The sequence below is a fragment of the Bombina bombina genome, chromosome 5, assembly GCF_027579735.1.
Source record: "Bombina bombina isolate aBomBom1 chromosome 5, aBomBom1.pri, whole genome shotgun sequence".
Lineage (NCBI taxonomy): Eukaryota > Metazoa > Chordata > Amphibia > Anura > Bombinatoridae > Bombina > Bombina bombina.
The window spans coordinates 714,280,425-714,294,026 of record NC_069503.1 but is presented as its reverse complement, the minus strand read 5'-3'; the positions used below and the strand labels follow the sequence as shown (position 1 = coordinate 714,294,026).

Below are 13,602 nucleotides of genomic sequence, written 5' to 3'. Positions count from 1 at the left end.
CTGAGTGACGACAACCTCACACAGAGCCAGGAATATGTGCCGGAGACACCTATACAGCCACAAGTGCCCCCCATGGAATCCAATATCCCCGCGCAGTCCCAGCAGGATGCTCTACTGAGGCTCATTCACAGGGAGCTTAGACTTACTAGGCTCCAGCAGCAGCAGGATTTCAGGAGGCTACAGAGCCAGATGGACATACATAATGCTGCACTCGTCCGCCTGGCAGAGGCAGTGGAGAGGGTTGCAGATAGGCCGCAAACTCCCTCCTCACTCGCATCCTCCGTTATCTCCCTGCAGGACCCTGAATCACATCTTTTAGCCTCCCAGCCAGCTGGTGTGCGTCGCCCAAGACGCCACACTTCCATCCCAAGTACCTCTCCTCCAAAGGCCAAATCCCGCCGCAAGCATTAAGAAGTATTTTTCTTTTTAAATTCTTTCAAGATATATAATATCTAATTTTTTTATGAAGCACTTTCTTAAGTGTGATTTCCATCTCATAAATATGCATATATTTTTCTAATCAAAATTAGAAAATATATTTCAAAATTGTTTTAATAGCTGTTTATTTTCAAAAACATTAACAGCTTTATTCATTTTTATTTCACATGATGTCAATTAATATGCAGGTGTAAATTGTTGATAAATGTATGTGTCCTTTTATTGAGGATATTATGCCGTTTAAGAATACTTGGGGATACGTGTCTGAAATTTATACAGTATATGCTATCTAACATTGGTCAACGTGACATGTGTAAATGTTATGATTTATATTCCACAAGCATATGTTGTTTGCTCCTTCAGATGAAGCTAATAAGGCTTATACAGTTATAGAAGAGTTGAAAAGTAAATATTCCTTCCTGTTGATATGGCCAAATACCTTGCATTCATTATAGTCCTATGTGGAATGTAATATCTGAAATATATACCTATCATGACTAACGCACTCCTTTTTGTCAAGATTATTATTCAATATTTAGAATAATTAGATAAATGTATCTTTATGATATTTAAGCACTGGTGTATACACAACATATATGTGATTGCCATGATATAGAGGTGATTAATACATTTTAATTGACATCATATGAACAGACACAGACTCTCCCTGGGACCAATGCACAATGCACTTTTAAATTGTTTCAATAACTCCATGTTAAAGACAATACTTCATATCTCTTGAAGTATGTCATATTAAGCACTTATGTATTTTGGTTAATAGTCTAAATATTGCAAATGTATTATCTGCTTTAGCAGACATGACATTACATATATTTTATAAATATTAGTACTATGACACATTATAACTTTTATGTGTCATCGTTTTGTATTGAATAAATATGATTTTCACATTGAAAATTACATTTGAATGAGGGTAAATCTGTAATAATAAAACTCATCTTCATGATAAAAAGATTTTTTCCTTTGACTTATTTTTCTATATTATTTTCTATGAGGTAACCATGCCATTCAAGTGTGCAATCTCAGGGGATTGTATGTATTGATAATGTATCTTTATTTTAAGGATTATATTATATCTGGATTTGTCTCTTTGAAATGAGCATCTGATATATTTCTTAAAGGGATAGCCTATTAAAAATAAAACTCAGGAATTAGAGCATGCAGTATTTATATACTTAAATATGTAATCCTATAATCTATTTAACTTAATTATCATCTGTAATTTAATAAAACAGGAATGTTATCTTAGGAATCTACCCATTTTGAATCTGCACATGGGGAGCGCTTGATGATTGTTGTCTAAATGTAGGCAACAATCAGCAAGTGCACCACAGGTGATGAGCATTAAATGGAATGGCTCCTAAACTTAAATACATGATTGAAATAAGAAACATAAAAGGATTAAATTGATTATGAGTACATATGTAAGTTGATTGGATTTGAATGATTTATCTGGTTCATTAATGTTTTATTGTGAACACACTCTTCCTTTTTTTTTTAAAGTGACATAAATTCCATTATTTTGCTAAAACATATATATTTAAAAGCAAATCTAATATATTTATATTCTTTATATTTCTTAATATTCTTAGTATCCTTTGATTATAGTTTTATTTAGGTAAGATCAGGAGCAGCATAGAACCTATGTTGGAGCTGTTTATTGTTGCCAACATACAGTATATATCCTGTCTGTCATTGGTTCACCCATGTACTCAATTTTATTAACCAGGAGTGCATAGCTGCTCTTTAAATAATTATACCAAGAGAACAAAGTCATATTTGGAATATAATTAAAATGATATTTTAGATAATTATGTTATACATAAATCATAAGATGAATGCATTGATTAGTACATAGCTGGAAATAAAGAAACATTCACCATGACTATATTTGAGTAAAGTATACATTTATTTAGGGAAAATGTGGTAAATATAGGGATGAGGAGAGAGGGAGGGGAGTGGTATTCCATTTCTGAGAATCTTCAATCTGTAAAACATTAAAAGAAACAAATGTGTATTATTAAAAAACATAATCATAAATAACTAAAAGGTCTCATTACAATACTATAAAAATACCTGAAAAGAATTCTTGAATAGTTGCAGATCTCTCCAAATGGGCATTGAGGGGTTGGGGATGATTAATTACATCAGGCTCAAAGATTTCACCTGGGGGCTGTGGTGTTGGAAGTAAGTCGTTCAACATCCCATGCTCCTGTGCCATGTTGTGTAGACAGCAACATGCCACTATGATTTTAATAGCTTTTTCCGGACTGAATTGGAGATCCCCCCCTGATCTGTCCAGGCAGCGAAAGCGCATTTTTAGAACACCAAACAGTCGTTCTATTATAGCACGTGTTCGGATATGTGCTTCATTATATCTGTATTAAAAGAACAAGAAATATGATTATAATATATAATGTGAAGACAAATCAAATACTAATGAGCTAACTACATTCCTGGTTTGATCTTATAAATCTTTAAACCATTTTATATATATATAAATATATTTATATTGAAGCAGAGAGATTTATAAATGCTTCACTGATAATAGATGATTTGTATTTTGACTGTCCCTTTAAAGGCACTCAGTACAACATTGTTATGTCTGTGATAGTGATATATACACACACACACACAAGATAATCAAGCAACAAATGTATGTGCACAAACACAGATATATAGCTTAATAAAGGGGCAGGAGCCCCGAAACGTTGCTCAATAAAGGTGCTGTTGCTCCACATAGAGTGCTACCTGTGTGTTCTATTTCATTACATTTACTGGGACTTTGGAAAAGGAGGTCCTCCAGGTTTGCACCTACATTCACCCAAGAGTGATTTAAAGGGACATTCCTATGAAGTGTGTACTGGTCCTACTTTTCTACAGATTATAGTGAGCATTTTGCAAGGCACAATCAATATTTCTGACACACATGAGCAGAAAATAAATATATATTTTACCTTAATTCAGCAGGCCCAACAACCTGGTTCTCTTTCAATGGTGTCCAAATCCATTTTTTAAGAGGATATGCAGAATCTGCTAAAATATGAATGCATAGATATACAGTATATATATATATAGATATAGATATAGATAGATAGATAAACACACATCTTTCCATAAAGCAATGTATGACATAAAATAATGTTATGCATATGTCTTACTATGACATAGTTAATATATATCTTTTAAATGATTAACAATTTATTTATTTAATCAATTTCACCCCCTTAGACACATACATAAAGGATTATAAAGCAATGAAACAATAAAATGTCAAAATATTGAACACATGAAGGCATCATAATATATACATAAACACTTACCGAGGAGATGTCCTTCAGGCATTTGATTTGTCTCAAACAATCTCCACACACCAGAATTCCTGAGGATGTAGGCATCATGGCTACTTCCTGGGAACCCTGCCACAACATTTAATATGCGCATGTTTGCATCACATATAATCTGCACATTTAAGGAGTGGAAGTGTTTCCTATTTCTAAATATTATCTCCCTGCGCACAGGGGGTCTTAGGGCAATATGAGTGCAGTCAATGGCCCCAAGGACATTGGGTATGCCACCTAAAAGAAAAAAGTCCCTCTTAACATCACGCCAACCTCTGGGTGATGTGGGGAAAAAAATAAATTTTCTGCAATTATCATAAAGTCCATCAATAACTTTTGAAAGATGCTTAGAAAGAGTGGACTTATGCACCCCAGTTACAATGCCCCCTGTCACCTGAAAGGATCCAGAAGCCAAAAAATGAAGTGCCCCTAGTAGTTTGGTCATTCCAGGGACAGCCCTGCTTGAATAGCCCTGGCTTTCCAGCCTATCTTGCAACAGGGCATATAACTGATATATTTTCTCCCTGTTGAGCCTGAAACTTTCAAACACCTGCTGCTCATTCAGGGTTTCTATATCCAGCCTCACTCTGGGGATGTCAGGCCTACGCTGTCTAACTTCAGCATTGTCAGCTTCTCTCTCACCCTGCATTTTGAAATATCTGTTCTGAGGTTAGGCTAGGTGTGGTCTTTTTTTTATAGCTGTGTGTTGCTTGTTAACATATGTGAAACTGGTGATTGCAATGAATAACATGGGGGGGAGGGCTTATCTTCATCTCATCTAATCCTTAATTTAATGAACAGTTTGAAAGTATATACTTACTCATGACTTTTATTTTTGATATGAACTATAATTTCAAAATATATGTAGTTACATATCGGAAATTCAAAGACACTGAATGTAATTATTATATTTTTCAATTTAAATATATCAGCCTTTATCATAACAGTTAAAAGTAATTATTAAAATTATATGATTTATATAGGTCAAATATATATATACAATTATCATACATATATACATGTAGGAGAAGATTATTATTAAATAAAATTATATTTCTATATGTAATTTTTTTTTGATTTTCAATTTCAATGAGAAACAGGCCTCAAAAAGCTCTTTTTTCCTCCTTTACACCTAGTTGAGCTGGGGGTAATATGTCTCAATGTATCGACAGCCTCCGACAGTGTATTAACGGTTAGCGCTTTCAATGGAAACCTGGTATAATTTATCGATTAACGGCTTATATTACTTTCTATGGGACGCGAAAATCTTTTCGGCAGCCGAAGTCCGGAAGCCGATATTAAGGTATAACGCGCCATTGGAAACAGTCGTTAAACGCTATTGCTTTCGACAGCATATTTAACGGTTTGCGAGTGCACGCAAACTGAATTACGACTCAATGGAAGCGAGGCCATAGTTGTTGCAATCTGAAAATTAATATGAAATACTCATTATTGCATACACAACTTGTCTGCTTATTTGCTTCTTTACAATGTCTAGCATAATAGCAAAAAAAAATCTTTTTCCATGTGCATGCTGCGCAGTGATTAGTTACTTAAATAGTCCTGTTACACCAAATATATGATAAATGGATACACTTATTTACTTTTAAATGTCTAGCATAGAAAATAAGAAACTTTTTCTGTGCGTATGATAAATGGAAACACTTATTTGCATATTCTTAATGTCTAGCATAAGAGCAAAAATAAGGAACTTTTTTGTGAGCATGCTGCACATTGATTGGTTACTAATCTATTACTATTATACCAAGTGTATGATAAATTGATACATCCAACATATTAAATGCAGCCTGCCTCTTAATATTTAACAATATTCCTCTATCCTAACTGCATTTTAAAAGGCCAGTCAACCAAAAAAATGTTCAAACGTATTTAGATATTGTTTGCAACGATTTAGTACTGCAAACACTATCCCAATGTTGATAGAATTATATTGTGAAAGTTAAATTACATACAAGTTCAACTTCGGCCGTTTTGAGATGGTCGCCTGAGCTCTCCACCCCTGACGTCATCCTGAGCTTGTACACATCGTCCACTAAATGAAACACAGGACTGCCTAATAAAGCCATTGTTACATCACTTAGAACTTCCAGCTTACATGCCTTATTTTTCAATTTATCTTCAATTCTTATAAAACGGTTACATGTATACTTGGCCTTACTTTTCTTATGTTTCAACTAACTTACATTCTTAGCGGTATTGGATTTTCCCAAATTCTTGCTCAAACAAAAAGCAACAATTTTTTTTTATCTTTCTTTCCCTCTCTACTTCTCTCTCTCCCCTCTACTCCTGCCTTTAATTTTCCGACGATCTAATAACTTCCGTTGAGTTTGGGAATTCATTTCTTGCGATTACATTAATTAATACTTCTGATTCTCTAAAGGGATATATTAACCGTATTTGTTCCTCTTCAGATAATGCCTGAATAAACTTTTTCCATTTGCTGAAAAAATGTTTAACCTATGATTCTGATTTAACCGCCGTGTCAAATTGTTCCACTATCAATTGTTCTTTAATTTTATTAATACACTCCGTCAGATTCGGTCCTTTTTTGCTTTCCATTGCTTCAAAATGAAGGACCTCCCTATCAAAATAACTGTATTTATAAATTTAAGATTCACCTACATTCTGGGGGTTTGATAAAAAAAATATCCTCTCTATCTAACTTGATCTCTTTCTTGTTAATTTTGTTTAACCAATAATTAAGTTTGCACCAAATTTTTTACAAATACAGCCAATGGCATGCTACATTTACCACATTTATTCACTGATGTTTTGTCCCATTTTGCTTTCATTGCTGGGGTAATATAGACTTTATTCACCATTTTAATATGAGATTCTCTCCAAGCAACTGATAGTCGCTCTATCCACCAGACCAAAACTTTTTTGAAGTCTCTCTACTGGTTGGTGCCAACTTGACGCCAGTGCACCTATTCTTGTTACCTCTTGAATTTTTTTAATTGTTTGATAAAAAAAGGAGATGGAATGATTGCCTTGTTTATAAATATTTATTACTGTCTTCAAATTTTCCCATTTATCCTCTCCATAGGGAATTCCAAATTCCCTTTTTATGTCCTGAAAAGCTCTACAACCTTTGGTTTCATTATCTCTTAATTGATATAAAAACATCAAGCCCTTTGTTTTCAAATTCTCAAATATTTTAGAGTCCATTGAGGTATAAACTTTGGATTCCCCATTATTGTCAAATATTTTTAAAATCTAGGGTTAATTTTTAATATTTTTAATAATTTATACCATGCACAGATCACGATTTTTTATAGTTTTTAAATTTTTAATTTTTTCTGGCAGCTTTTCCCTGCAATGAACGAGAGCCTTCAAAGCATATGGGGCAACTAGCTGTTCTTCCACTTCAGTTATCGCATAATAATTCACTTCTGTCAGCCATTCCAATACAAATTTACCCATACATACTAAGTTATAAGTTTCCAAATCCGGGAACGCCAGACCTCCCCCTGATTCAGGAGCGTCAAATTATGAAAGGCGAGAGCTCTACATTTTTAGCCCCAAAAATGTTTGTACAATTTCGTTTAAACATTATGAGATCCTTACGTTTGATAAAAATCGGTAGGTTTTGTAACAAATACAGAATTTTTTTTTTTCCAAACTTTATTTATAGAAAAGAATCCAAGACATACAAAATAAGTACAATCACATTGGTATACTAGGTTTCGATATCAACATATGCAGAATAAGACATATAAGGCAGTGATCGTGTTAAAAGGCCCGATACTGAAATGAAATCATCATGCATGTACTTGGACTCACTTTTTATCAAAAATATCTAAATAAACAGACAAACAAAGGGAAGAAAAAGAAAGAAAAAGAAAAGGGAGAAAGCATACTAAGATAAGGAAAGAAAGAGAATAGCGTAGAAGGAAAAACGGAAAGATCAACAAACAACAAATATGCTCATACTCACCCAGGGTACCTCCGGATCCAGCCAACACCACGCCTCCGCAAATGAAAGGAATTCTCAACAGTTTGAATCAGTGGAAAGACACCAGTTGCCCTTTAGATTTTCGCTTAAGACATACAGACTGTTTTTAAAGGGAAGGAGAACTCTATCCCTAACTATGTTTGGTAGCTGCATCAAATATACCTCCCATTTAAGAAGAAACCTCTTCACTCTTTTCTCAGGGTCTCCCCTTGTGTCTGCCTGCTCAATTAACATCTGAGTATGTACCGCCCTAAGCAGCTGTTGAAATGGAGGGGTTCTCTCTCCCACCCATTCCCTAAGGATAGCCTGTTTAGCTAGCATGAGAACTGTAGTTATAAAAGTGTTGTATTTATGTGTCTGGTCTCTAGGCGTAAGAAAAATCACATACTGTGCTGAGAGGGGTAAAATTTGCTTGGTTAGTTTGCCCAGCCAAAACGAAATCTTCTGCCAGAACCTCTGCACCTTTGGGCACCCCCACAACAGATGAATCCAGTCAGGGGATACCCTGCTACATTTACTGCATAGATCATGTGCCCCTCGAACCCATTTTGCACGCATGCCAGGGGTAATATAAGCTTGGTGCAAGAACTTTAGGTGCGATTCTCTCAATTTTGCAGAGATGGTGCCCTGAATTGCCCTCTCAAAGCTCAAAGTAATCTGCGCTGTGTCCACCTCTAAATCTTCAAAATGAGACCATTTCGATACGATCCCACGCAGAGTGGAATCCTCAAAATGACGATACAACAGAGTATATGTGTGTGTGAGTTTGTAAGGTCCCAGTTTTGCCAAGGCACAAAGTCTGTCTATATTGGAAGGTTCCTTAGACAACAGTCCCCCTGAAATTAATGTGGAAATGTAATGTCTGCATTGGAAGTACGCAAACCTGTGGGTGCTGGGGAGATCATACTTCACCCGTAAGTCTTGAAAAGGTAGAATGTCAAAGGTCAAGGGATGCAGTAGTTGATAAAGTCTGGTCAGATTTGATTCTTGCCATATCTGAAATGCTAGTGTAGTATAACCAGGAAGGAAGTTGAGGTTACCCTGTATTGGGAGATATTTACTAGTAGAGTTCTGCAATCCCCATAGTTTGCAAATCTTGGCCCAGGCTCTCAAGGGGTCCCTAAATAAGATATGATTTTGTACAAATATGGGTAATGATTTAAAATCCGCATGAGGCAAGAAAGCCAAGTGTAGCGGTTTGATGAAGTTAGACTCTAGATTAGGGACTGTGTAAAATGACCTATACCTATGAACGAGATCTGTGGCGTGATACTTGGTGCAGTCAGAAAGTAGTCAATACGTGACATGGTATGATGCGTTAACAAATACAGAATTTTAGGGAATAATACGATTTTAATTAAATTAATTTTACCTGACAAAGTCAGTGGAAAGTTTGCCCATCTTGTCAAATCATTGAACATTTTTGTCCATATTTGAGGGTAGTTCAACAGGTACCACTTGTCTGGGTCTCTAGTCAATACAATACCTAAATATTTCAATGTTTCCTTTGCTTCTTTAAGCGGGGGGTTCCTGTAACTATCTTTCTGTTTGTATAGCAAGAAAATCTCTGACTTACTAATGTTAACTTTGTATCCTGAAAATCTACTAATTGTTTCTAATATCTGAATTAAAATGGGGATGTTTTTCATTCTTCTTTTATAAAGACCAGCAGGTCATCTGCATATAGAAGTAGAGTGACTCTTCTTTTTCCTAGCCAGACCCCCTCGATTTCCTTTCTTAGAAGGATAGCAAGAAGCTCAATAGCTAGATTAAATAGGTAGGGAGATAAAAGGCACCCTTGTCTAGCCCCTTTTTGGAGTATGAAACTAGGTGTCATGTTTCCATTTATTACAATAGTGGGCAATTTTCGTTTATAGATCAGCTGGACCAATCTGAGGAAGGAACCTGTAATCCCAAATTTTCCTATTGCTGTAAATAAATGGTCCCACATAATCATATCAAAAGCTTTTTCTGCGTCAATAGATGCAATTGCCACATCCGCTTGTTTTCTATTGACTTTCTTTTTAATTTGGTTCCAGTAATAGTCGATTATTAATTGTAGCTTCCTCAGGTTGGTCATTACGCTTCTATTTGGCATAAAGCCCTATTGGTCCTTATGTATTAAAGAACCCATCACTTTCTTCAGTCAATAACGCTCATAAATATTTTAAAGTCATTATTTAATTCTTCTGTCCTTCTCTTTTTTAAGAACTAGCAAGATTGATGATGCCGTAAAATATTTAGACTGCATCTTATTCTTTATGAATATCATATTAAAAAGTCTTTTTAATGTTGGGGTTATTTCCTCACTTATTAATTTATATAGTTCTATCGGTATCTGGTCAGGACCCAGGGATTTATTGCTTGCTGTTCTATCGATTGCTTTCTTTATTTCTTCTTGCGTTACTAGTTTGTTTAATTCTTCTAATCCTTCTTTGTCTATCACAGGTAATCTAATTTTATCCTAGAAATCTGCTTTATCTTCATGATTAATGCTGTCTGCAGTGTAAATCTTTTTTTTTTTTTTTAAACTTATTTTTTATTGAAGTTTCAGAAAGCACAAAGAATACAAAATACAACATTTGCCCAATCATCAAATTAACACAAAAGTACAGCACAACAGTGTTGACACCCCTTATATCTGTTAGGCTAGTGGAGGAGTAACTGAACTATATATCAAGGTAAATCATACATTTTTAGGGCTCACAGAAATAAACATAACCATAGTAATATCATAAGGTCAGCCTTAACCTGTAGAAACCTATGTTGTGTCTAGGGGGGTGTCAAATATATGCTTGGGCGAACTGAAGTGAAACTTCATTTTATATTTTAATTATTGTAATCTGGTCTCCACATCTCTAGGATGAATAAAATGAGGATTGCTGCGATGATGTGGGGAGTTAGCTTGTAGGGTGACCATAGGTAGGTCATAGAGCACTGGAAGGAAGAGGGATTGCAGTGGGCCAAAGCCACTCGAGTTGTGGGAGGGGGAGGGGACGGGGGAGGAGAAAGCTGGGGGGCGGAGCCTAATTTGGAGGGGCTGCAGTATGGGTTCGGTTATAAATCTATGTATGCTGAATATGTACATAGTAGTGGCTAAGATAGGAAACTATGAGAGGCGTGTTTAAACAAGTGAAGCTATGAGGGAAGGAAGTTTTTATATCTAATCTATATGGTGGGCGGACCTGGGATCATGTATGTTGCGAGTCTCCCATATGGGAATGTGATGTAATCTATAAGCTTGGCTGATAGTGGTAACTTGGCATCTTTAAGAGATCAATAATACAAAGATATAAGATATTCCTCACAATCAATAATAGTGTAATTAATAATATAGTAGACAATTTGAACTGAGTATATATACTGGGCTCCATGGCATGTGGTATTGGGAGTTATAGTTCTGCCATTTTGGTAAGGGGGAATATATCTGTAGAATGACCAAGTCTAAGTATCTGCTGTAGGATAAGCATTAAAGTGTAATATCACGTCTTTATAACCGAAACTAAAGTGTTAAAGAGAGGCTGCGTGAAGCATATGAGGGAGAAGTGATATAAGGTATGATCGCAATGACCAGCAGAGATCTGTAGGCAATAAACAATAACTAAAGATGTCATAATCAATAAACATTAAGAACGAGAAAGCAAATGTAGTATGGTAAATGTCCCAGGACAAAAGGTTATGTAACGCATGTCTAGAAGAGCAATTGGGGGTGACATTATCTATCTCACAGCCTAAAACAACATTGGTAACAAAAACGTATATATCAGAGGTTTACTGAGAATTATAGAAGCATAGCTAAATACAATAGTACTGTGAATCATATCTACACTTAAGGGTTAATGAAGTAGTTCATATGAACCATAAGGAATAATAAAACTCTAAGAAAGGTAGGGTACATTGGTATTCAATATAGAATTATACAGCAAGCTAACAGACAATATGTATATGCTATGATTTTAGGTAAAAATTATAACTAATACACACCAAATTGCACGCGTATAAAAGGAAGAGTTCTTGCTTACATCAAGTGCGCATGAGGGCTATTTTAATACCTTATATTCAGCGGTGGTAGGTAATTATAAGATGTAGTATATTATGCAGTGTAAGACTGCACACAATAATCCTGGATGCATATTTATATAGCTACATTCACATCTATCCAAACGGATCACTCAGACCTTGTCACAGAGGTGTATAAATAAAGCAGAAAGGGCTGTATGTATCTGAGAGACTTTGAACAATATGTGTTACTGAACAGTAGGGTCATGAGCATGTAATAGGCTATGTGCTTTATGAGTTAGGGTGCTATGGCTAAATATTAACATGCATACAAACTTGTTCCATAGATATTATGGGTTATTATAGGTGCACAGCCTAACGGTGTAGCATGTAGAGGGGAGTGTATTCGCTATCCAGTAGATCTCATTATTAAGGCGTGTTGATCTCATAGACGGCTTTTAGGCAATTGGGTTAAATGCTATCTGGACTAGGTTAGCAGGCTCAGATGTAGAGGAAGGAAAATACCTTATACCGAGTTAAATTAGATCTTAGTGCTATAAGCAAACATATACAAAACATAGGGAACAATCAACATATATATCATTCACAAACATATTAAACAGCTGCATGATCAGTAGCCAACAGGGCAATATGGGTATAGATTAGTGTCAGTGAGGTTTAAGTGCATTGAATCCTAGCGTTCAGGCAGTCCGCCCTGATCTAGAATACTAGAAATTCCCAAACATGGCACAGTTACAAGGCAACAGAGATCGGAGTCCAAAGTCCCAAAACACATATTGAGTATTAATATAATATAGGTAATCTAACTAACAGATAGCCGTTCACCAGGTTTAAGTCTGACCTAGATTACCCTAGACCTATTCTGTCTGCAAGCCATGTGCTCCGGAACAAATATGTGGTGTCTATTCCCTGCAGGAGCAATAGGCTATTCCACAGCGCTTGCTGAACACAAACACCGAGAGTTAGTAACGAGTAGGAGCCGCTGTCTGCAGTGAGAAAGTGGGTGACAACCTGCGTTACCATCATGAGCAGTCCCTGTAGTTCCCAGGATAACGGGGTCTCAGTAGTTAGGAGCGGCTTCAACGTGAGGTCTCCACACTGTCCATGGATCAGACAGTCAGCTGGCTCTAGTGCATCAGCCATCTCCGATGAGCAGAAGCCGATTTCCGGGTTGGCCGTTAGGCGTTGGGCTGGAGGAACATGGTGAGCAGGGAGATCCAAAGAAAACATATTAACATGTGTGCGAAAAGCTTTAGAGCACCACGTCTCCCCAGGTACTGGCTCTGCATATATAAGTAGCGGAAGGGAAAGGTCCGATGTCTGACCTGACTTGGAAAATGCAGTGCCCAGCGGGAGGTCGCTAGAAGGGATCTCTGAGCAGTATTGAATGTTGTCCGCAAGTGTAGCGTGGCCCACGTCACAGTGCATAAGGTTTGTGCTCTTAGCCTCATGGCACAGCTGTGGTGCGAGGGGTAGTAGTAGCAACATTAGATCTTCTTTTAAGCTCTGAAAGTGCTGCTCTAGGAGTTGTTGGATCCGTTGTTCCCAAATCCCTAGGGCCTCCATTACAACAGCGCCAATTATATGTAGATTCTGTCAGGTATCTCTTCGTGGCGCAGCTGTAAAGTAATTGTCCGTGTTAAACTCGCTAGATAGTAAATCTTCTATTTCTTTAAGTAGATGATGGGAAATACAGGCTATCTAGGATATCCCAGAGAAAGTTTGGGCTCTTTGTATGTGGATTAAATCCGATAATTAAGTCTAAGAGCCCGGAGCTTCAGAAAAACACGTCTAGCTGCTTCAACA

At 36.3% G+C, this 13,602-nt stretch overlaps 1 protein-coding gene across 1 annotated transcript; it reads right to left on the bottom strand.

Moving 5' to 3' along the window:
* Positions 1–2,349: 2,349 nt before the first annotated feature.
* LOC128659482 (putative nuclease HARBI1) lies at positions 2,350–4,727 on the bottom strand. The gene is made up of 4 exons (XM_053713103.1): positions 3,783–4,727; positions 3,417–3,495; positions 2,536–2,837; positions 2,350–2,446 (listed from the first exon to the last, which is right to left on the bottom strand). The coding sequence occupies exons 1-4, from the start codon at positions 4,447–4,449 to the stop codon at positions 2,442–2,444; spliced, it is 1,053 nt and encodes a 350-aa protein (XP_053569078.1). The 5' UTR covers positions 4,450–4,727; the 3' UTR covers positions 2,350–2,441.
* Between the last annotated feature and the right edge of the window lie 8,875 nt (positions 4,728–13,602).